The sequence below is a fragment of the Podarcis tiliguerta genome (assembly GCF_965153285.1).
Source record: "Podarcis tiliguerta genome assembly, chromosome: Z".
NCBI classification, from domain to species: Eukaryota; Metazoa; Chordata; class Lepidosauria; order Squamata; family Lacertidae; genus Podarcis; species Podarcis tiliguerta.
The window spans coordinates 17072350-17096288 of record NC_139553.1 but is presented as its reverse complement, the minus strand read 5'-3'; the positions used below and the strand labels follow the sequence as shown (position 1 = coordinate 17096288).

General features: G+C 45.9%; 2 protein-coding genes across 6 annotated transcripts in view; both read left to right on the top strand.

Moving 5' to 3' along the window:
* Positions 1-14507, top strand: part of VAV2 (vav guanine nucleotide exchange factor 2) — a 151478-nt gene extending 136971 nt beyond the window's left edge. For 3 of the 5 annotated variants that reach the window (XM_083423534.1, XM_083423532.1, XM_083423535.1), the window contains 9 exons: positions 17-32; positions 1075-1202; positions 2556-2630; positions 3371-3423; positions 4528-4644; positions 5845-5932; positions 7599-7722; positions 11036-11190; positions 11330-14507. In XM_083423534.1, coding sequence (XP_083279660.1) covers positions 17-32; positions 1075-1202; positions 2556-2630; positions 3371-3423; positions 4528-4644; positions 5845-5932; positions 7599-7722; positions 11036-11190; positions 11330-11377 — 804 coding nt within the window. In that variant the 3' untranslated portion in view covers positions 11378-14507. Of the gene's footprint in view, positions 1-16; positions 33-1074; positions 1203-2555; positions 2631-3370; positions 3424-4527; positions 4645-5844; positions 5933-7598; positions 7723-8830; positions 8918-11035; positions 11191-11329 lie in introns of all 5 variants that reach the window. The other 2 variants (XM_083423533.1, XM_083423531.1) reach the window with 1 other exon arrangement.
* A 5816-nt stretch (positions 14508-20323) lies between these two features.
* SARDH (sarcosine dehydrogenase) overlaps positions 20324-23939 on the top strand; it is a 46738-nt gene continuing 43122 nt past the window's right edge. Inside the window, exons 1-2 of the mRNA XM_083423526.1 lie at positions 20324-20421; positions 21914-21987. The gene's annotated coding sequence lies outside the window, so the exon portion shown is untranslated. The remainder of the gene's footprint in view (positions 20422-21913; positions 21988-23939) is intronic.

Sequence of the window (23939 nt, the reverse complement as noted above, 5' to 3'; positions counted from 1 at the left end):
CTGTCTGTCTCTCCAGGATTCATTGAATATGGGTAAGGTTGCTATTTTCTCTTTATTATTATTATTGCTGGTGCTTTTTCTTTTTTTCTCAAAATACTCCTGCTGCTTAGTGAGATGAGGAACAGTAGATTGCAGAACAGATCAGCTGCATCCCTGGTGTGTGTCTCAGAGCATGGGTGAATGGTCTGCATTATCCTGAGTCACACCACTTGCCCATCAAGCTCAGTATTGCCTACACTGACAGCAGCAGTTCTCCAGGGTTTCAGGCAAGGGACACTTTCCCAGCCCTGTCTGGAGATGCCAGTGAAGCTTGAACCAGGGACCTTCTGCATGCCAAGCAGGTATTCTGCCACTGAGCTAGGGACTTTCCACTAAAAATAAATGAGGTTCATGTCCTCATTGTTCTGAATAAGGGTAGAATTAAATACTAGCATTATACCCCCAAGAGTTGGTCTATCTAATTCAGTATTGTCAACACTGACTGGCAGCATCTCTCCAGGGTTTCAGACAGGAGATATTCCCAGCCTTACCTGGAGATGCTTCTAGGGATTGAACCTGGGCTTTCTATATGCAAAGCAGCTGCTCTATTCTCCCCTTAAAGTGATAGTCTAGTCTTCATTGTTTCTGAGTAAAAGGCAGGATTAAACAGGATAGGCTGGGTTGTTTTTTTAAAAAGAATATAAGTTCAAGGGCAGAGACTGATTTATTTATTTCTAGTTGATCTGTAGGCTGCTCTGGGAATCTTTATTATTCATTGGCCAAATAGTGAAAAGAGGAAATGCTTTAAATAAATGAGGCTGCCCCAAAGCAATATCAGCCTTTGATTCCCCCCATATAACAGCAAAGTCAACAGATAAACAACTTTGGCTTTTAGAAGACATCTAAAGGCAGCCTTGCATAGCAAATTTTTAATGTTTGATGTTTTATTTTACTGGAAGCCCCCCAGAGTGGCTGGGGCAACCCAGTCAGATGGCGGATGATGATGATGATGATGATTACATTTTGATAGTTCATTCACTGACTTAATTGCATCCAACTTCAGCATGGCTTCTCCTTCCTTCTGTCTACATGCAGGTCCCAAAATGGTGGCAGTCCAGAACTACCATGGCAACCCAGCTCCCCCAGGGAAGCCCGTCTTGACATTTCAAACGGGAGAAGTTATTGAGCTCCTCCGAGGGGACCCAGAGTCACAGTGGTGGGAGGTGAGTGCTGGGAGGCCCTCTGGAAACATCCAGGAGATCTTAGGTGACGATGGGGCGCAAGCTCAGCCATTGCATCCAATGGAACTGATTTGCAACTTAGTTTTAGATCAGGGTGGGGGATTTCAGGCTCTAATCTGGCCCTCCAGACCTCTCTGTATGGCCCCCATAAGTCTCCCCCGGCCACACCCTCCTTGAACATTTTTGCTTGGCTGGAAAGCATCCTTGATTTCTGACATGACTCTTCCTTGAGGGGGGACCTCAAGGGTGGCAGTGCACCCATGGGTGTTATGTTGGAGGCTTCAGAACAGTGGCCTCTTGGGCAACCTGGATGGCTAGCATAATTCACCAGCCCTTGGCCCAGCAGTCTGCTTGCACTGCGGTCTACTCCTGGTCCTGCTTCTCCTGGTCCATGTTAACTGAAGCTATGACTTTCTGAGGCCAAAAGCACCCACTATGACTCTGCCCTATGACTCTTTTTTTAAAAAAAAATATTTAATCATTTTTTCAATACAAACAACAACCACAAAAAATACATACAACAAAACCACAATAACACCAATAACACAATTTAACATTTCAGATTTGAGTACTGATATACCTATGACTAGGGACGCGGGTGGCGCTGTGGGTAAAACCTCAGTGCCTAGGACTTGCCGATCGCATGGTCGGGGGTTCGAATCCCCGCGGCGGGGTGCGCTCCCGTCGTTTGGTCCCAGCGCCTGCCAACCTAGCAGTTCGAAAGCACCTCCGGGTGCAAGTAGATAAATAGGGACCACTTACCAGCGGGAAGGTAAACGGCGTTTCCGTGTGCTGCGCTGGCTCGCCAGATGCAGCTTGTCACGCTGGCCACGTGACCCGGAAGTGTCTTCGGACAGCGCTGGCCCCCGGCCTCTTAAGTGAGATGGGCGCACAACCTTAGAGTCTGGCAAGACTGGCCCGTACGGGCAGGGGTACCTTATGCCTATGACTACACCTTTTTAACAATATTTCCCCACCTCTCCTCCCCCTACTTCCCACCACTGTCTTATCGCTTAAATTTTCCTTCCAGATTTCTTCATATTTATCCATTCTTAATTCGCCTCGGCATGCAATTCGTTCGTATGTAGCTAGTCTGTCCATAGTATCAATCCATGTGCTCAATGGAATCTTTTTGCAGCTCTTCCAATTCATCAAAACAAGTTTTTTTGCTTCTAATATGGCACAGTGCATCCATATTTTTTTTTACCCCTTGTAATCTCCCACATTTCGGGTATATAATTTAGAATTAAATTCAATTCCCCTAAATAACGATTTGTTTTTATTACTCTTGCTATGACTCTGCCCTATGAATCTTTTTCTCGTCTTTGTTTGCAGGGAAGGCTAATATTGTCGAAGAAGTCTGGTTATTTCCCCAGCTCGTCAGTCAAACCCTGCCCAGTGGATGCCAGAGTAAGGAGACAGGAATGTTAGCAGAGTCACTTAACTTCTGCAGATGGGAGAAAAGTCTTGATAAAACTTCATTTAGAAAACCAGACAAAACCAGTGTATAATTTGAGAAAAAATAAATCAAGAGGTTTTGTGTTTCTTAGTCTGGAGACATTCAGCCAAACATACGGGGGTGGCGGGGGGGGGGGGAGGCATGGAAATAAGCCAATCAGCATGCATGCTACTAGCCATGATGAGTATACTTCTGAATAATACCAGTTGCTTGGAATTTTCTAATGGTGAGAGATTGTGTTGTGTTCAGGTCCTGCTTGTGGGCTTCTTCCCATTGGGGTACCTGGATGGTGACTATGAAAACAGGATGGGCTCCCTGTGGCCTGATCCAGCTTCAGGCTTCTTATGTTCACTTAAGGGCACAGTTATGTTGCTAAGATATTGTCCAATGTGGCCAATTTCATCTTCCTCACAGCTAATAACTCATTAACGTACACACTTATACTTGGTCCATGAACTCCCTTGGAAGGTGCTGGGCTCTCCTTTATTTGAGGCTTTTAAACAGAAGCTGGATGGCTGTCTCTCAGTTATTCTTTAACTGTGATTCCTGCATTCCAGGGGGTTGGACTAGATGACTCTTGGGGTCCCTTCCAACTATACAATGCTGTGATTCATTAAAAAACAACCACCCACTGTTTGCCTTCTTAGGGTGCCACTGCTTGCATAACTCTTTTCTACTCTGCTTTCTGTAGCCTCCTAACAGCCGGCCCCCATCACGAGAGATGGATTACTCTGCCTATCCTTGGTGAGTTCCAGTGTTCAAATTAGGCATGCATTATGAGGAGACCTAAAGGTGGATGCTCATGGCTTTTGTCTGGTATACCTTGGAGTAGCTAAAGTGTTTCTGGAATCCAACTTCCATTGTCCCCTGACAATTGTCATGCCAGCTGGGACTGATTAAAACTTATTTACAGTGGTGCCTTGCAAGACGAGTCTCTTCGTCTTGCGGTTTTTTTCATCTTGCGAAGCAAGCCCATTAGCGGATTAGCGGATTAGCGCTATTAGCAGTTTAGCAGCTATTAGCGGCTATTAAAGGCTTAAGGGATTAGCGGGTTAGCTGCTAAAAGGCTATTAGCGGCTTAGTGGATCAGCTGTTAAGCAGCTTAGCGATCAGCTGTTAAGCGGCTTAGCAATCACCTGTTAAGTGGCTTAGCGGCTTGGGGAAAAGGGGGGGAGGGAAAAAAACCCCGCAGGAACTCGCAAGACATTTTCGCCTTGCGAAGAAAGCCCATAGCAAATTCGTTTTGCGAAGCACCTCCAAAACGGAAAACCCTTTCGTCTAGCAGGTTTTCCGTCTTGCGAGGCATTCGTCTTGCGGGGCACCACTGTATTCAAGTTACCTTATTGATAACTTGATTCAGATGAGTTCTGTAGCACTTAATATGTAAAACGTATCTCGGAGCAGCGTATAGTCATACCTCATGTTACAGATGCTTCAGGTTATGTGTTTTCGGGTTGCAGACCATGGGAAACCAGGAAGTACTGGAATGGGTTTTGCCACATGCGCAGAAATGCTAAATCGCACCGACACCTGTGCAGACTCAGCGTTTCAGGTTGCGAACGCTGCGGGTTGTGGACGTGCCTTCATCATGGATTGTGTCCGCAACCCGAGGTTCCACTGTACAGAAAACTAAAGCAACAACAGCAGACCACCTAAACAACAACAAATGCTGAAATAATGCAAATGTAGCATGAATACAAATTACTAATAAATGCATACAAGTTACTGCTTGGCCACAGGGGCTAGAAACTTGGAGAAATGAAAGTAGGGGTTCCAAACTAGAAAATTCAGCTCTCAGAAACAAATATCTCTTAACAATGAGCATTTCGTGGTTTTTTTGTTTTTCAGGTTTGCAGGAAACATGGAAAGGCAGCAGACAGACAATCTCCTGAAGCTGCATGTTACTGGGACGTACCTGATCCGGGAGAGGCCGGCAGAGGCCGAGCGCTTTGCAATCAGCATTAAGTAAGTGATCTAATTGGGCTTGTTCTGAGATGGGGGTGTAGTTCCTTGCAGCGGGTGCAGGTGTAGCTGCAGTTGTATTGCCAGCCTTGTTAGGAGAGGGGTTTCTGCCTGAGCAGGGCCACAACCAAAAAGGCCCCTGTAGCTGTAGTGCAAGGAGAAGGACCTCAGGCTTCTGTCCTGGCATACGGGCACATGGTTAGGGTATGGGCCCTGGGCGGGGATGAGCCCTGGGTATTATTTTGCTGGCAACCCCAATCTTACTGCCCCATAAACCATATCATTTTGTAAGCTATGTTAGCTCATTCTGCATTTGAACACCTTGATAACGCAACCAAAATTTGCAGGATAGTTCCCAAGATCAGGGGGCAGGTTTTTGTCTGATTTTGGATACGATTTGAGGATGCAAATTCTGAATCAAAATACAATCGTACCTTGGAAGTCGAACAGAATCTGTTCCGGAAGCCCGTTCGACTCCCAAAACGTTCAAAAACCAAAGCACAGTTTCTGATTGGCTGCAGGAAACACTTGCAGCCAATTGGAAGCCTTGTCGGATGTTCGGCTTCCAAAACAACGTTCGGAAACTGGAACAGTCACTTCTGGGTTTTGATCGTTCAGGAGGCAAAACGTTTGAGAACTAGGCATGTTCGAAAACCAAGGTATGACTGTAGTGGACTGAAGCTTCCACAACCACCAATTTCAAAACTACATTGTACACTAACTCCACATAACAACACAGATTTGCCTACCCCATGTGGTCAATAGGTCTTTTTAGGACACCACCATTCCTGTAGGGCAGGGGTTGTCAAAGTTTTTGTGACTTGGGTCGGTTCACTGTCCCGCAGAAGCCACGGTGGGCTGGAGTGCATGCATGCACAAATGATATTTCCAGCGCACCTTCCAGCATGGAGGAGCCGTACGCAGCTTCCCATTGGCTGCAGGAGCTTCCTGCACCCAATGGGAAACTGGCCAGCATAGCTGAAGGCGGTCCCCACTCTGCTCCACACTGGTTTAGCGTAGTGCACGGGAGCCGACTGAGCGGGAGGCGGGGGTCCACGGGCCAGTTAAATGACCCCCATGGGCTGCTTGTGGCCCATGGGCCTTAGGCTGCCGACCCCTGCTGTAGGGGCACAGTGGCATTCCAAACCACCCCAATCTGACTGTGATCTTTCCGGTTCACCAACTCCATGTCTCCCCCTGCAGGTTTAATGAGGAGGTGAAGCACATTAAGGTGGTTGAAAAAGACAACTGGATTCACATCACCGAAGCAAAAAAATTTGAAAGCTTATTGGTATGGTTTGTTTGGAGATAACAATTATTATTATTATTATTATTATTATTATTATTATTAATTATTATTATTTACATATTTCATAAAATTTATACACAGCTGGTTGATTGTAAAAAAAAATCCCTCACAGCTATTTACACAAAAAGATAAACGAAAAAGAAGAATTGACAACAATACAATAATTTGATACTTTTGAAAAGTCAAAATAACAATAGACTAAAAACATTAATGCTCGTATCAACTTTCTAAACATCCGGGGAGACATGTCCAAACAAAAATGTTTTCAGCAAGCTTTGAAAAGAGTACAAAGAGTACTTATTGGTGTCAATAAGTGGTGAGTTTCAAGTGAAGGGGCTCCATTTGTAGGCACAATTCAAAGTGCTGGTTATGACCTATAAAGCCCTACCTGACTTGGGTCCAAGCTATCTGAAAGACCATTTCCTCATACAAACCTGCCAGAGTTTTGAGATCTTTGGTGAAGGCCCTTCTGTTGGTACTACCACTTTCACAAGCTCACTTGGTTTCGGCTACGGGAGAAGGCCATCTTGGTGGCTGCTCCCAGATTCTGGAACTCCCTCCCTGGAGAAGCCAGACTGGCTCCCTCCTTGTCGTCCTTCTGCCAGCAGGTGAAAACCTTGTTCCAACCGGCTTTGGGGAACTGACTGCTTTTGATTAAAGGGCTGGTGCCAGGCTGTTTTTATGGTAGTAACAGGTTATGTTTTAACCAAATTTTATTTATATATATCAGAGGTTTCCAAACTTTTCATGTTGGAGAGACACTTTTTAGACATATATCATTTTGTGAAATGGTAATTCAGTTTTCCTAGCAAATCAGAGGTTTAACTAACCCTTTTCCAGCCCTGGGAGGAGTGCGGGGAGCATTCACACAATACACCTACACATTGCAGCCGACACACTAATGTGTCGCAACACACAGTTTGGAAAGCACTGATGTATATAGTTTTAATTTTTATCAACGTTTAATTATTTTTAAATTATTGTTTTTTCTATGTTTTTAGCAATTCTTGTAGACCTCCCTTCAGTCCATATCAGGGGAAAAGGCAGGGTATAAATGAATATATAATAATACAGTGGAACCTCAGTTTTTGAATGTAATCCGTTCCAGAAGTCCATTCGACTTCCGAAATGTTTGAAAACTGAGGATCAAAGGGCTGGCAGCAAAATCCATTGAAAAAAATGGAGAAACGCCATTCAACTTCCGAGGCATGTTCGAAAATGGAAGCATTCACTTCCAGGTTTTCAGTGTTCGGCTTCTGAAACGTTCGATAGCTAAGACGTTTGAAAACCGAGGTTTGCCTGTATAATAATGTAAAGTCATAACTTGGAAGTTGCACGGAATCAGTTCGACTTCCAAAACGTTTGGAAACCAAAACACGGCTTCTGATTGGATGCAGGAAGTTCCTGCAGCCAATCGGAAGCCGCAGAAGCCCCATTGGACATTCAGGTTCCAAAGAGTGTTCGCAAACCAGAACACTCACTTCCGGGTTTGCGGCGTTTGGGAGCCACGGTACGACTGTGTACTGAAAATAACACCTTGAACCTGGCCGGGTATGCCTGCCTTGGTGGCTAAAGTATATTTAGAGAACCCTCTTCCAATAAGTTTACAGTTTTGCTTTTTGTTTTAATTTCTTCCATCCCCTTGTAGGAACTTGTTGAATACTATCAAGCTCACTCACTCAAGGAGAGTTTTAAACAACTGGACACAACATTGAAATACCCTTACAAGTCCCGGGAACGCTCTACCTCCAGAACCTTGACTCGGTCACCAGGTAATAAAAGGAAGTTGAAATCCCTTCCTTCAATCAGTTTCTCTTAATCACTTGAGAGTAAAAACACCCAGGACAGGGAAGTTATGGGTGCTATCATTAGTTCAACAGTAGAGCAAACCCTCTGCTTGCAAGGCACAGGCCAAGGATTGCATCCAAGTAAGTTCCACTCGAAGTAGACCCATTGAAATTGCTGTACCTACCTAAGTTAATCATGCCTATCAGTTTCAGTGGGTTTGCTTGGAGCGTGACAAGCAATGCATGCAACCCCAAAACCTACAGGGGCTAGTGTGGTGTAGTAGTTAAGAGAGGTGGACTTGTAATGTGATGAACTGGGTTCGCTTCCCCGCTCCTCCACATGCAGCTGCTGGGTTACCTTGGACTAATCACAATTCTCTGAAGTCTCTCAGCCCCACTCACCTCACAGAGTGTTTGTTGTGGGGGAGGAAGGGAAAAGGAGATTGTTAGCCGCTTTGAGACTCCTTAGGGTAGTGATAAAGCGGGATATCAAATCCAAACTCCTCCAAACTGCTCCAACATGCTATATACTTTGTGGGGTCCTATGGGATGTGTGTATCTCACTCTGCCCCCTAAGAGCAGTCAAAGGCAGTCAGGCTCCTCTCTTCCTTGCTCCAGGCCAAAATGGGCAAATTGTGAGGGCAGATGAGCTATGCTCTGCCTCCACAGCCAGAGGCAGCAATGCTTCTGAACGGCAGTTTCTGGAAACTGCAGGAGGGGAGATATGCTGTTGGGCTCAGGTCTTGCTCTGCGGACTTCCCATCTATATCTGGATGGCCACTGTGAGAACAGGATGTTGGGCTGGAGGGCCATTGGCCTGATCCAGCAGCCAGACTCTTTGTATGAGCCTTGGTCTGATCCAATGATAATGTTTTGATATTCCAAAAAATAAAACATAGTTATTATCATTATTGGGAGGGCGGGAATGAAAAAAAAAATTCTGCATGCTCTGAGTTTGCTTTTACTGGGTGTGTGCCGTGTTTTTCTCTCCCCGCCTTTGTTAATTTCCCTCGTTAATTGTGTTTTCCGACCCCTTTCTTTCTTCCTTCCTTTCTCCCGTTGCTTTGTTTCTCTCTCTCTGACCTTTCTGCAGCTGCCTGTGCTTCCTACAATTTTTCCTTTCTCAGTCCTCAGGGCCACAACTTCACTTCTCAGAATGCCTCCACTCCTTTCTGGTCAGGTATATATATATACATATGTGTTTGTTAGTGTGTATATATATATCTAGATATCTGTATGTATACATATGTGCATGAAAAGAGAGAGGAACTTGGCCTCTGGTGGTAGCCTGAGAAATTGCAGCATGTTGCCATCTCCATCATCATCACCACCACCAGAAGACATTCATCCATTGGCCACCTGGAGGAGAAAAGGGCTTTCACATCGGTCCTTAGCCAGATCCACAGCAAACTTTTAATGTGCATTCAAAGCACATTTAAAACACATGGCTCCCCCCACTCAAGAATCCTGGGAACTGTAGTTTCCCTCACAGAGTCCCAGGTTCAAATCTCCCACTCGGCTGCGGCATTCACTGCAGGTGACTTTGGAGCCAGCCACCGCCTCTCAGCTTAAACTACCTTGAAAGGTGTTGTGGGATTTTAATGAGGAGGGGAGAGAGCCATGGAGGAACAGGTGGGATATAATGCAATAAATAAATGCAACAAATGAATAAAATATGCAGTTAACAAACTACACTTGCCAGGAGAAGCCATGCGCTTTAAACATATATTGGTTGTGGTTTAAATTTATGGCGTGGATCTGTGCCCCCCCATGTCATCCCTGACCATTAGGCAGAGTGAGGCGGTTGTGGGTGGTCAGACAGCAGCAAGGAGTTGCAGAACAAATCTCTGTGTGCTACAAGATCTGGCTTGTACCTCCTAAACAGCTGGCCTTGGGGGGGGGGCGTTTCTGTACATTTCATGGGAAGGGGCAACCCTCTTGTCCTTTGCTTCTGGCAGCAAAATATCATTGGCTGACCCTGAAAATGCACAATAAATTATGGGGGGGGGGGAGAGAGAGCTATTTCCACCCACCCCCCGCCCAGTAATTCCCCCAGAGCTCACCTCCGACTTCCATTTAGCCAGAACTTGTGTCAATATTGGACTGTGGTGGATCAAAACTCAAGTCTCTCTCTGAGCTGAATTTCCTACTGGATAGCTGTGGAAACCTCCTCCATGTTTCTCTTTGCAAAAAAATACCTGGCCAGCATTCTCTGTCCTGCCCTGATGCGCCTTCCATTTGTTTCAGTGGGGCATTGAATGTCCTGGTGGGATTGTTTCCCTTTGCTGCCTTTTCACTCATCCTGTGTCATCTTGGATTCCAAATACAAGCTGTCCCTGTGCCCCATTCATTGCCACATTTCAGAGGCATATCCATTGCATCCTTTCCTGATCCCACATTTAGAAGCCTGTCTAGACAGACCACACTTTTCAGCCTGCATGGAACGCAGTTCAACCTCTGCTTGCTGAATGGATGCATTAAAGCACAGGGCGACTTCACCAGGGATTTGTTTTTTTAAAGCATGTTTGTAAAAAATCACTCCTCTTCCAGCACATTTGCAATTTAAAAAAAAATATGGCGGAGTTTTCCTTTCTGCAGTAATTACGTTTTAACTATTTTGAATGAGGACCACATTGCTAAGAAGAGAATTACCTAATATTTGGGGTGGGGAACCTCAGACCCAAAAACTGAATGCAGCCTTCCAAACCTCTCTGTCTGGCCCTCGGGACTCTCACCAGACCCACCCCTCTCACTGAGCCACCCCCCTCACCTCGTCCTTGCTTCACACCTTCCTTGACTGCTTTTGCCTGGTAGGAATGCTCCCGTGAAGTGTGACCGTGCATTTTAATTGTGTGGGTCCTCAGGGTTGGTGAGATGCATGCGTTGTTGTTAGGCCTCGGCAAACCACCAGCCACTGGAATGTGGCCCCTGAAAGCTTGTCTGCAAGGGAATGCAGCTCTCTGGCTGAAGAAGGTTCCTCACCCCAGCACTGTATGATCTGCACAGCACTTCATCAGTGGCTTAATTCACATGCCAATTATTATTTTTTTAAAAACCCAAGAATCTTATTCCATTCTCACAGAGCAGTAGGCACGAACCAATTTAACAATGTCCTGTGACACATTTCAAATGAGGCCTATGTGCTTCTCTGCACAAGGTGAAATTGTGCTGCCTTGCTCTTACAGCAGATGCAAGAGGTCAGGTTGAACTCGGTCCAGCTGTGCTCAGGAAAGAGTCTGGCAGATGTGAAGCACCACAATGCTTCCTAACCATCCTTCCTTTTTTTGTCTGCCTGCAGTATTCACACCTCGGGTCGTAGGGACGGCGGTGGCGAGGTACAATTTCGCTGCGCGGGACATGCGGGAGCTCTCGTTGAGAGAAGGGGACGTTGTGAAGATCTACAGCCGGATAGGCGGGGACCAGGGCTGGTGGAAAGGAGAAACCAATGGAAGAGTGCGTACTGGTTGTTGGGATAACTGGGTCATTCTACATTTTAACATGGATAACTGGGTCCTTCTTAAGAGTGGATAGATACCTGGCTCTGGCTCTGGGTGTTGTTTTTTTAATTGCTGCTTTCCATCTCCCACTGCAGATTGGTTGGTTCCCTTCGACCTACGTTGAAGAAGAGGGTGTCCAGTGACGTCTGGAGCTCCCAGGCGCTGTCAGCAGTTGGCCCAGTGGAAAGCCGAAACAAGCCCTTTTTCTGGGGCTCTGAAAAAGCGACTGTCCCTCTTCCGGCACTAACAACTAAGACAAAAGCCTCTTGTTGGGCCCATTGTAACAAATGGGGTGCAAGCAAGCAAACAAACGCACATGGACATGCAACAGAACAGGATTCTTTGCGCATTTGTGCTTTCTGTGGGTGAGGGGTTGGGAGAGACAGTTTAGCTTTATCTTTCATTGATGGCTTGACTTGTACATAAGATTTTGAAATCCAAAGTTGGGTGGTGTTTCTGGAAAGTTGTGGGGCGTCTGAGGGAAGCCTTCTGTGACACATGGCTTAGGGGTGATTTACAAAGCCTGTTTAGTGAAGGTTGGACCAAAACCACCACAGGGATGGCATGGTGGAACTCTGGAATTGGAGAGAGTCTCTTGTTCCTGGGTGGGGAGCGATGGAGAAGGGGAGTCCTGATTTCTACAAGGCTTCTGGGGACTCTGGCATTAGGACAATGGAGGGAGTCCTCTCACAGACTACAGACGTAGTTTGGATGGTATGTGGGACTGATCTCACACACTCAACAGGCATGAATCGGTGTCTAGGGGCAGGGCCATGGTTGTGTTGTTCTCATTCAGGCATCACACCCTCCCCAGTTGGCATAAAAGGACCACCTACTCAATTTGGGTGAGGAGGAACCCTGAGAATGTCACTCCTGGAAGGTTGCCCAGAAAGGTGAGGCATCACCTGCATCTGACCTTGTTCATCAGGTTCTCCTTCACTTTTAAGGAGTGTGACATTGATCCTCATTTCTTAGTGCAGGGGTGGGGGATTTCAGACCCCAAGGGGCTGAAAGTGGCCATCTAAGCCTCTTAATTCGTCCCAGAGGCCACTCCACATCCACACAACCCTGTCCCCATTTAAGAATGCCTGCTCCACACCTTAAGTGGGTTTGGCTGCCTGGATATCTCACCTTGCAGTGGGGTGATGCCTCTTGCTTGGGTGAATGGATGGAGAAAGGTGGACATACAAACAGTTGCCTTTTTCATGGCTGGGATATAGCTTGCCATAGAAATGTAAGACTTGCACCTGTCCCTCCACCAGCTTCCACTACTGGCCCTGCCAACCACTGTGTTCCCTAGAATGAACACAACCACTGCCAACCACTGTGTTCCCTAGAAGGTTCTCTATGAGGGAATGTGGCTCTCAGTCTGAAAAATGCTCCCTTGCACATCTCTGAGTGGATTTTCTCCCTTGTGATTGCGGGATGTCAGGCTGGTTCTCTGGGGCTTGTGCTCCACAGCAGCCTTCCCCACCCGACCTAGGGTCCTCCATGTGTTCTTGGACTACAATTCCCATCATCCCATGCTGGTTACTGGAGGCTGCTGGGAGCTGGAGTCCAAGAACATCCTCAGGGCATACCCAATCGAGAAATCAGCAAATTTCACAGTTTTCGCTCTTTTGGGAAGAGAGAAGTGTTAAAACACCCATTGACGTCCAAACATTGGTCACCCTAAGGGTTAGGATTTGATAAGGGCTGTCAGTTCTGAATAAAATATGCAACTCGTTTTCTTAAAACTCAACATGTCTTGCTCAGTCGTCACCTTAAAATAATTTATTTCTCTAAATTAATATCCCACCCCGTTTACCCAGATTGCACCATCACCGGCAGTTAAATCCTGGCCCCCCCCCAACAACCAAGTTCATTTCCCATCCAGAGGTGCTTGGTGCACTTAAGAGATAATATATTTAGGGATTGCATTGACAGGCAGAGGCAGCTGATTCTAGTGTCATCCCTACTGTCCCTGCTGAGCTCTGCAAGGACAACATAGGATCGATCCATTGCATTCATGCAAAGCACATTTCAACATGCATGGCTTCCCCCACAAAGAATCGCGAGGACTGTAGTTTGTTATAGTTGTTGGGAAGTACAGTGGTACCTCGAGTTAAGAATTTAATTCGTTCTGGAGGTCTGTTCTTAACCTGAAACTGTTCTTAACCTGAGGTACCACTTTACCTAATGGGGCCTCCCGCTGCCGCCATGCGATTTCTGTTCTCATCCTGAAGCAAAGTTCTTAACCCGAGGTACTATTTCTGGGTTAGCAGAGTCTGTAACCTGGAAGCGTCTGAAACCCAAGGTACCACTGTACAGTTCTGTGAGGGTGAAACTACAGTTCCCATGAATCTTTGGGGGGGGGGTAGCCATGTTCTTAAATGCCTATTCAATGTGCTTTAACTGTTTAGTGAGGATCTGCTTGGAGGAAGAGGAGGAAGCTGATAGCCAGCACCCCACCCCCATCCCAGTCTGGCTTGAAAGTAAGAAGATGACAGGCTTGAGGACTGACCAGGGGTTGGTGGGGCTGTGCCCCAATGAACCAACCTCTCCTGCCTCTGGGTGCCTCTTTGATCCATAACTGTTACCAAATGCAAAGAGCTGATCTTGGAGCTTGCTGCAGGGAGCAGCCCAGAGAAGCCAGCAAAGCATAAACTGAAGCACCTTTGAACTCCTACTTTTGTGCACCTTCAGCTGTCGGGCTTCCTTGTAGGATTTGCTTCCAATAAGATGTGAATGGAGTCTACAGCCTTGCAGTTCTGTTGGTCAGTTTTTGGAAAACGGAGGGGAAAGTGGGGAGGGTATTCTGCCAGAATAATGAAATAACTAAGGGTTGTTGGTTGCTTACCTCTCGGTGAAGGCAAATCATACTTCCTTCAAAAATGAAACCAGAGCAGCGCTCACCTTTCTCTTGAAATGCCTTTGCTGCCTTCTGTCATGAATTCTGAGAAAAAAAATAAAAGCATTTCTTGGGGTGGGGGAGGAAAGGGATGGTGGGTTGGGTTGGAGGGGGCTGGGCTTTCTTCTTCTTTTGTATGTTTGTTTACTGATGTAATATTCCCCCTCCCCCAATCTAAGGGATTATTTCGTTTGTAATTAATTATGGACCCACTTTGTCACCACAATATATATTTGTGAATAAGAAAGGAAGTTTTCTTTAATGATGATGATGATGATGTGGTGAGAATATTGTACATATATTTTAGTTGGTTTTGAAGAAGAAAAAAACATTTTTAAAATAATTGTACCAATGGACAAAAAAAGAATATGTAAATTCCCTGATTTGTTTGTTCTTGTTTGGTTCTTTTTGCACTACCCCTGAATTGGGGCTGGGTGGAAGATGGGAGATCATGTGAAGTCTGGTTTATAGATGGGAGAGGAACTGACAATCCATTTGCGATTGTGATTGTCAGGCAAACAGGAATGGTAGAGCTGCTGCTTGAGACACACAGATGCTCCCATCACCTGCGTGTCTTTCTCAGAATCTTGGCACAGTTGTGGGATATGATCTAAAGCAGAGGGAGGCAACATGGTGCCCTCCATATATAGCCAGACTTCCAGCAGCCAGTATGGCTAATAGTCACAGATGATAGGAGTTCTAGTTCAGCAACATCTGGAGGACCACACCTGTCCTAGTCCTGATCTAAGAGGCAGCATTTCTCCTCTTGCATGCAGGAAATGGGGAAAAGTCCCTATTTTAAAAGAAGCACACTCTTGTGAGAGTGGAGTGCCACCTCTTACATCAGGGGTGGGGAACCATATTTATTGGACTTCACCTAATATCAGCTGCAGCCATCATGGCCAATAATCCTACTTTAAGAAGTAGCATTCTCTACAGGGGGTTGAATTAAATGACCCTTGGGGTCCCTTCCAACTCTACAATTCCATGATTCTCTTGCATACAATAGATGGAAGAATGCATCTATTTAAAAGAGGCATTCCCCTATGAGGCTTCAGCAACTAGAGCCACAGATTATTATTTTTTCTTCAAACCCTCCTCTGCAAAATTGTGTCACCTCTAGACTTGGCCAAAAGGAGAAACTGATTTAGGAGACGTTTGGTGCATACAATTTAAAACGTGGTGGATTTAGTGGCCTCACACTTTAATACAGAGAGTTGTTTTTTGAAAAGGAGATCCTGGTGTTTCTCTTAAGCTTGCGGGGGGTTTCCTCAGACAACAAGGGTACAGCTGGGTGACCATAGACCATGGAATGTCCCCCAACCCTTTCGATGGTGTCAGGAGCGAGCCAGCAATAAATCACATAGAGCAAGTGAAGTTTACTCTTCCTTAGAAGAAACAAGGTCTGCTCAGGAGTGCCAGGCCTAATGAACACAGCAACTCTTCTCAGTAGGTCATGCCTCTATGTGGCAGTTGTGGACACTGAAGGTCCCTGTCTTCCCACAGCTGGCAGGGTTTGGATACAGAAGACAGGGTTTTGTGCCAAATTCTCTCCCTCTCAGACCCTTCACAAAAGATTTGAGAGAGAGAAATGCATTTTTAGTAAGGCCAAAGAGAGATATTTTGCCACCTCCACCCTGAAGTTTAATGGCAAATAGTTAAAATCAAATTTCCAATGGAGGTAGCTATATAAATAAACTTTCATGTTCTCCTAGAGAAATGCTGAACTGTTGATTTGCATCAGACAAAACTCCCCAGTAGCACCTGAGTAAAAACCATCATATGCTCCTCACTTATTTTATTTTACATTTGTATACCACTTTTCTGCCACAAATCTGGAGTGGAGTTCCTAAAGCGGTTGGCTGGCACCTTGTACGCCTCCTTTGAGCTGTAACCAAGTTGGTGCCTATCGTATTGTTCTGCTCTCCTTTGGACCCCATCAGCGAGCCCAAGAGGGGGATCTGGTCATCTGGGCAGACCATGAGCTCCATACACACTGCCCAGGCTTGTGTCCTGGAAGGTTCCCTTCAGTGCTGCAACTTCAGCAAAGAGAGACCCTCAACCAACTCGTGTGTCAGGTGTCTGAACTATTGATTTCCCCAGACTGACACTCCAAACAGATATGTAATCTATGGAACAATTTCTCTTCTGATATGAATGCTGGTTTTCACCACAGTGCTTGCCCCTTTTGGTGTTTTTCCCTAATGAAAAGCACCCCAAACTAAATCTCAGGTTCAGAGGCAAAAGTGGCCCTCCAGATATCTCCATCTGGTTCTCAGAACTCTCTCTCTCTCTCTCTCTCTCTCTCTCTCTCTCTCTCTGTGTGTGTGTGTGTGTGTGTGGGTCAGCTACTGCCAAGAATCCTGCATGAGTTAAAGCAGGGAGGGTGGGTATCTCTTCTACCTGCTCTGCTATCCAATCACCCTTCAGCCAATCACCCTTTGGTAGCTGCTTGCTCATGCTGGTGATTGGGCAAATCATATAGGAGCCACAGAGTTATGAAACATGCAAGAAATAACCATATCCTTATCTAGATGCCTCACTTCTGAGTACACACTGAGACGGAGGTGTGTGTGTGTGTGTGTGTGTGTGTGTGTATGTGAGAGAGAGAGAGAGATTCTCCCTTTCAGGTCAGGCCCCTTGTGAAAGACTGGAGAGAACAGGCAACAGTGTGGAGCAGTGGCGTAGCGTGGGTTGTCAGCACCCGGGGCAAGGCAAGTAATTTGCGCCCCCCCCCGCTGCACTGTCCCTCCCCCAGATAGTCCCTTACTCTCTCTCCGCACCGCACCGCACACCTGGCACCCTCCCCCCCACAGTGGGTGGCGACCCGGCGGCTCGGCTTGGATTCGCACAGCCAGCACTGCAGTGAGAGAGAGTGAGTGAGCCAGGTAGGGGCAGAGAGCTGCGAGTGTGAGCGCGCCCCCCCCAGATGTTGCGCCCGGTGCGGCCGCACCCCCTGCACCCCCCACGCTACGCCACTGGTGTGGAGGCTACCCCTGCCAGGTACTTCTTAGGTTGCTCACTTGATCATAGAGTTCAAGAGGTCTTGCTGCCAGGGAAGCAGCCACCTAAGAAGCTGCCTTCTACAGAGTTAGAGCATTGGGTCCATCTAGTTCAATATTATCTACACTGACTGGCAGCAGCTCTACAGACTTTCAGGCAGAGGTCTCTCCTACCCCCACCTGGAATTGCCCAGGACTAAACATGGGTCCTTCTGCATGCAACACAGGGGCTCTGTTACCAACCTAACCTCCCCCTCCCCCTTAAAATTTGTGGTATAAATATCAGCCTCATATAACCAGCCTGCTTCGTATCAGGGCTAGAGTTAGATGCAGGTCAGCAATAAAGGAAACAGATATCCATTGTCAGTAAAGTTTTTTTTTAATTTAAATTTTATTTAACATAATTGTTACAAAAATATAAGCAAAACACTGCAAATACATACACACATATACACTTCAAATAGGCACATATACATGAAAAAGGAACAAAAGAGAAAAAATAAGAAAAAATAAAGAGAAAAGAAGAAGAAAAGTTGGAAGAGTTTCTTCCACATTTATTCTACAAATATCTCAATATGAAAATAATAATAAAATTTCATTGACTGACTTCCATCGCTTACACTGCACTTCCTATATACATTTTAAGCAGGATTGTGTCTGTTATTCCATATTTTCCCCATACAATCTCACACAATGAGAAGTTAACTCTTTATGCAAAGAACAAACATGTAACTCAGCAACACTCCCCAGTCGGTCTTGCCACTATAGAGCAGTTGCCAGGACCGAAGGTGCCTGCCTTCTACCCCTCCTAAGACGACTGCTCTCCCAGATGTTTCCTAAGAAGTCTCAAACGGTGTCTGAGCACCCCCAGTCCCTGTTCTGCCCTCGTAGCAGGAGAGGGAGCTTCTCTGGATTCTTCAGCAGTCCCTTGACACTCCTTCCCTTCTGCCTCAGCCTCAGAGTCTGAACTTCTCCCTGTCACAGGTTCCTTCTGCTCACTGAACCCTGTTGTCCCTTCAGGATCCAGCACGCCCTCCCAATCTTCCCCCTCTGACGTCTCCTCAGTGTCCCACCGCCAGTCCCCGGGCTCTGAGCCTTCCTTCTCTGGGATTTCCTTTGGGGCTTCCCCAACTGGTGCCTCCCACCACTCCTCTTCATCCAGTCAGTCCAGGACACTTAGCTCTAGTTAATGCCTGAAGGCTTTAAGACCATAGCATAATAAACCATTGGTTTTCAACCGGTGAGCTGCAGCTCCTTGGGGAAACTTGAGGAATGTTTAGGGGACCTGCAGCTTTCCTTCCCGCCTTTCTTCCCTCCCCTTAATTTACATGCAGTCCATGTCTTCCTGCATCTCTCTCTCTCTCTTAAAAACAAAAACAAAAAACCCGCTGCCCCGCTTTAAAGATAAAATGAAAACATATATGCAGAAGCAGCTGCTTTTCTCTCTATTCCTCGCATCTCCCGGGTCCTCTTCCGAGCAGCATCTGAGGATTTTGAATGGTGCCTGCTAGCTGCTACTGTTTATCTTAATAAAATCTCTCCCACACACAACCAAACCAACCAACCAAACAAACAAACATCTCCGTGGTTTTACACAGCGGGATTGAGAAATGCAAGAAAACAGCAAAACAGCTGGATGATGTGCATGCTTGGAAGTGTATGTGTGTGCCCTCCTGTAACTTTTTTCTGCCTTTTTGTAATGCCCCCCTCTCACCAAAAAAAATCCCACCAGCACCTTCCTCCATTTTTAGAGTCCCCCCAGTCCTATTTGGAAAGATGTAAAAATAACCCTGAAAGTGGGGAGTGTCATCTGTGTTTCTCTCTCCTTACACTCCAACATCCCTTCTCCCTCTTGTTTTTTACCTCTCCCCCCCCCCCAGGCAACCCCCTTCTTCCTTAAGAGTCACCTAGCTTTATGGGGGCAGGAAGAATGTTGCAGGAAAGTACCACGTCTGTATGTATGTCCTGTGCTGTGAGTTTCTTGCTTTCCTGTACCCCAATAACAAAATATTTCTGCCTCTCCACTGCCCCTCATGTGCACACTAATTTTTACACAGACTATTATAAACATATAGAAAATTACAATAAAAACAGCACAGCACCAGCTCTTTCATTATAGTAGTCAATTATTGCTCTTGTTGGAACAAGAAAATCCTCACCTGCCAGTCAAAGGACAACAAGGAAAAGGCCGGTCTGGCTTCGAGAGGGAGTTCCAAAGTCTGGGGGCAAGCAGTGAGAAGGCCCTGAATTCAGCTCCTTTTGGAAAACATTGGCAGGCTCACATGCCCAATCCAGCAGGCGCCTTCTGCTGAAAACCTTTCTATTCCAGAAATCTAATGCACACAACTGAGAGGATATATTTTACATTCATTTTTATTGTATCGGGGATGGTGCTGCTATTTTAAACAGCTTTTATTTCTTTTATGAATGGCAGAATATAATTATTCTTATAAATAAATAAATTCTGAAACTTTGAACTTTCCCTTTGCTTGCAAGACTGATAGCCCTTTATTGTGCCACAAAGCTCTGCTTGGAGGTAATTATTTCATTTATGTGTTTATTCAAGAACGTTTATCACTTGATTGTAGTAAAACCTCTAAGCGGTTTACAAGTTAGTCATCCGCCCTGTTAAGAGGGCCCAATCCCACCTTCCGTGGGAGCCTTGTGTTTGGTGTTTCTGTTCCCATGCTGCATGGAACACTCTTCCTGCAGAGACGCGGCTAGCAGCCTCTAACTTTTCCCTTTCGCTTACATTGACAGACATAGGCAGTTGTTTAAAACGATTTTTCGTCTAGCCAGCCGTTTTCAAGACTTGCTTCACACTGCTTTTAAAGATTTTTTTACCTTGCTGGACAGCTCCCTAATATTTTGTAAGGGGGTGGAATAGAAATACTTTTTACAAATACAATAAAGGAAACGTTATTGAAAGGAAAAGTCTCCTCCTTAATTGGTGCACAGGATTTTTTGCAGAGCTCAGAAAATGCACAGCCTACAACCGACAGAATATCGCAATGTGCAAAAGTAGAGCTCGGAAGGTGATCCCTGAGCCGCCCCTCTTTCCCCTATGGTAGGTCTGGCTCTTTAACCCAGTTTCAACACAGTCAGCCCCTCCTTCCTCAGCTGCACTGTGGCAAACCCCTCCCTCTCCAGTCTCTTGTCCAATAAGAGCCCAGCTAGCCGACACTGCCCACATTTGATTGTTCTTACAAGGAATGGTTCTGGCTGTAAAGTTGCCTCGTTTGCTGGCGCGGGAGAGAAGTGTGGTGGTGTTGAAAGAGCTCAGAAAGAAGCAAAGGTATAATCCTCTCTCTCACACACGAACACTTACGCGTGCACTGCCACTTCTATTCTCTTTCTCTCTTTCTCTTTCTCTTTCTCTTTCTTCTGCTGCTGGTTGCCTTTCCTTCTTCTTTTCCTCCTTCGGTTGTCTCCTTCCAGTTCGGAAACAAATTGATTGTAAGCTCGGTGAGGCAGAGAGCTCTGTAAAAGTGGCTATGTACATTGGAAGGCTGGTGTAGCTGTGGTTAGAGCAGACCGTTGGGAGAGACCAGGGGGTCAAATCCGGAACTCAGCAGCATGACTCTCACTGGGTGGCATTGGGCCAGTCGCTGTCTCTCTCAGCCTAGCCCTTCATCACAGGGTTGTTGTGAAGGTAGCATGGAGGGGGAGAACCATGTTCGCCGCTTTATGCTCCGTGGAGGAAAAGGTGTGATATAAAAAATAATATCCGGAAAACCTGACCATTGCTATGTATAAAGCTTTGGAAACGCATAAATATTCACTTTGCAGACTTGGATTAACTGCCATTTATGAGTCTCTGTTCCTGTGAAATCTACTTCTGCCCCAAATATCTCCCCAATGTATTTTCTTTTTTTTGGGGGGGGGGGAGATCCATTCAGTTGCCCCCTCTCCTCCAGCATGACATTGTCTGATGTTTCTTTAAACAACCATCAAACAAAAAAATTGTTGAGCTTTTTTTGCCATATGTCCGGATTTTTTATTTTATTATTTAAAAAAACCTATTTCAGCCCAGACACTGCTGCTGACTGCAGTATTCTGCATACGTCCAGGAAATCCCAGATGTATGGCAAACATAAAACAAACATGTGTGGCATGGGGGGGCAATACCCCCCTAAACAAGGAATTCGCTTCCCCCCACAATTGCTACTTACATTGCTGGTTATTAACACATGCTGTTACTTTACAAATATACTTTGCCCTGCTGTGCCCACATGAATTCTACCCCGCCCCCGGTGCTGCCACTGACAACAGATTTTCTATCAACAAATCCCACAAGTTAGTACTGTGCAAAGTTCAAAGCAAGGCATGCCTTCGTTTTGTTAATTGTGCCAAAAACATCTGTCCTTGCCTATTGGAGCATAGAATTGTGTGATTCTATTTCAAGCCAGACTCTGCCAAAGCTTGCTGCCCAAATGAGCACAGATGCACAGATGGAGCTGCTTCTTCTGAGGCAGGATATGTCCACATGAGCATGAGCACAGCCAGGACTTTTGTTAGGAGGGCAGGCCTTTTTTTGGCAGGGGAGAACCTCAGTTAGCTATGCATTTTTATAGATTTTTATTGGTTGGGGTGGGCAGCTGCCCCTGCCTGCTCCCCCTTGGCTATGCCCATGCACATGAGCTGTGTACACGTCACTCCACATTCCCAGAAATGCACTGACTGGACTCTGGGACTAGCAGCCTCTGGCCAATAGCAGCAGCAGCTGCTGCCTTCACTTCTGTTCTGGTGTCCTCTTTCAACTCTTGCTTAATTTTTGTGTGTAATAGCAGCGTGGTTGACAGCCCAGTCCGGCACTTCTAGCAGCCAGAGAGAAGAATCCGGCAGCAACCTGACTTCAGAGGTAAACAGGATGGAGCTGACTGTCTTTTCTGTTGCATTTGAGGGTGGTGTTTGGCATGCATATGAGCTGTGTATGAAGTGGATGTTATGTGTTCCATGCATCAACTGTGTAAAGCATGATAGCCTTATTCTGCATGAATGGGGCTAATCCTCTTTTAAAGCCGTCCAAGTTGGTGGCCATTTCTGCCTCCTACAGGCAAGTTCCATAACTTTGTTGCATGAAGAAGTCCTTTATTTTTGACCTGTTATATATTTCTCAGTAAGCAAGCATATATAATGCGCCAATATAAAACGGGGGACACTGGCTTGTGAGTAGTACATATGAAAAAGATCTTGGGATCTTAGTAGATCACAAGCTGAACATGAGTCAACAGTGAGATGCAGCAGCAAGGAAAGCTAATACATTCTAGGCTGCATCAACAGGGAAGTGATAGTACTGCTCTATTGTGCCTTGGTCAGACCACAGCTGGAGTACTGTGTCCACTTCTGGGCATCACAGTTTAAGAAGGATATTGAGTAGCTGGAAGGTGTGCAAATAAGGGCGACCAAGATGATTGAGGGTCTGGCAACCAAGCCTTATGAGGAATGGTTGAGGGAGTTGGGGATGTTTAGCCTGGAAAGAGGAGGAGATATGATAGCCATCTTCAAATATCCAAAGAGCTGCTATATGGAAGATGGAACAAGTTTGTTTTCTACTGCTCTGGATGTTAGAACCTGTACCAACAATTTCAGAAAGAACTTTCTGACAGTAAGAGCTGTTAGGTAGTGGAATGAACTCCCTCTGGAGGTGGTGGATTCTCCTTCCTTGGAGGTTTTTAGACAGAGGTTGGATGGCCTTCTGTCATGGATATTATAGCTGAAATTCCTGCATTGAATGGGAATGTGTATTTTAAGCATTTGCCCTGTTCTCTTCTGTCTCTTTCAAGGTGTGGTGTTTATATTCATATCAGAGAGCTGTGTTGGAAAATTTCTATTTTTCAAACAAGGTTTCATCTATTGGAAAGGGTGTGTGTGTGTGTGTGTGTGTGTTGCAAATGAGAGTCTCAGGTCCCTACTGAAAAATCAGAGTCTCAGGTCCCTACTGCAAAAGACAGAGGAATTCATTGACTGTGCAGGATTCCAAGAAACTCACTCTGATGGGATAGTGGAGGAGCCTGGAGGGGGTGGGGCGTGCACGCTGGAGCTTGGAATTAGGAGCAGTGAAATAAAACCAGGCCAGCTCTCATATGCAAGCTTGGCAGGGGGTTGGACTCGATAACCCTTGTGGTCTCTTCCAACTCTATGATTCTATGATTCTATGAAAGCTCCTAACCACTGGCTCGTGGCAACAAAGGTGGGATATAAATGAAATAATAGTGGATTGTCTCGCATGAAGCAGACCCATTAAAATTCATGGGCCTAAGTGAGTCATGCCATTAATTTCAATTAAAGGTAGTACAAACATTGGATATAACCCAGTAATAATAAGAGAATTTCAAAATGAGAGGCAGGATAAAAGCAAATGGATGATTAATGAAAAGGGAAGCATAGCAGAATTCTTATCAAAACACTGGAAGCTGCTTTTTGCAGAGTCCAAACCATTGGGGTTCACATTGCTCAGTACAGTGGTACCTCGGGTTAAGAACTTAATTCATTCTGGAGGTCTGTTCTTAACCTGAAGCTCCACTTTAGCTAATGGGGCCTCCTGCTGTCGCTGCGCCACCGCTGCATGATTTCTGTTCTCATCCTGAAGCAAAGTTCTTAACCTGAGGTACTATTTCTGGGTTAGCAGAGTCTGTAACGTGAAGTGTTTGTAACCGGAAGCGTCTGTTACCCAAGGTACCACTGTATTGTCAGCAATGTCTGGCAGCAGTTCTTCAGGGTTTCAAGCAGGGAGAATTTGAATTCTGCTTCTGCATGTTGAGCAGTCTAGGCATCTCTTCCCTCTCCCTGGTTCTGTGCAGAGACACAACC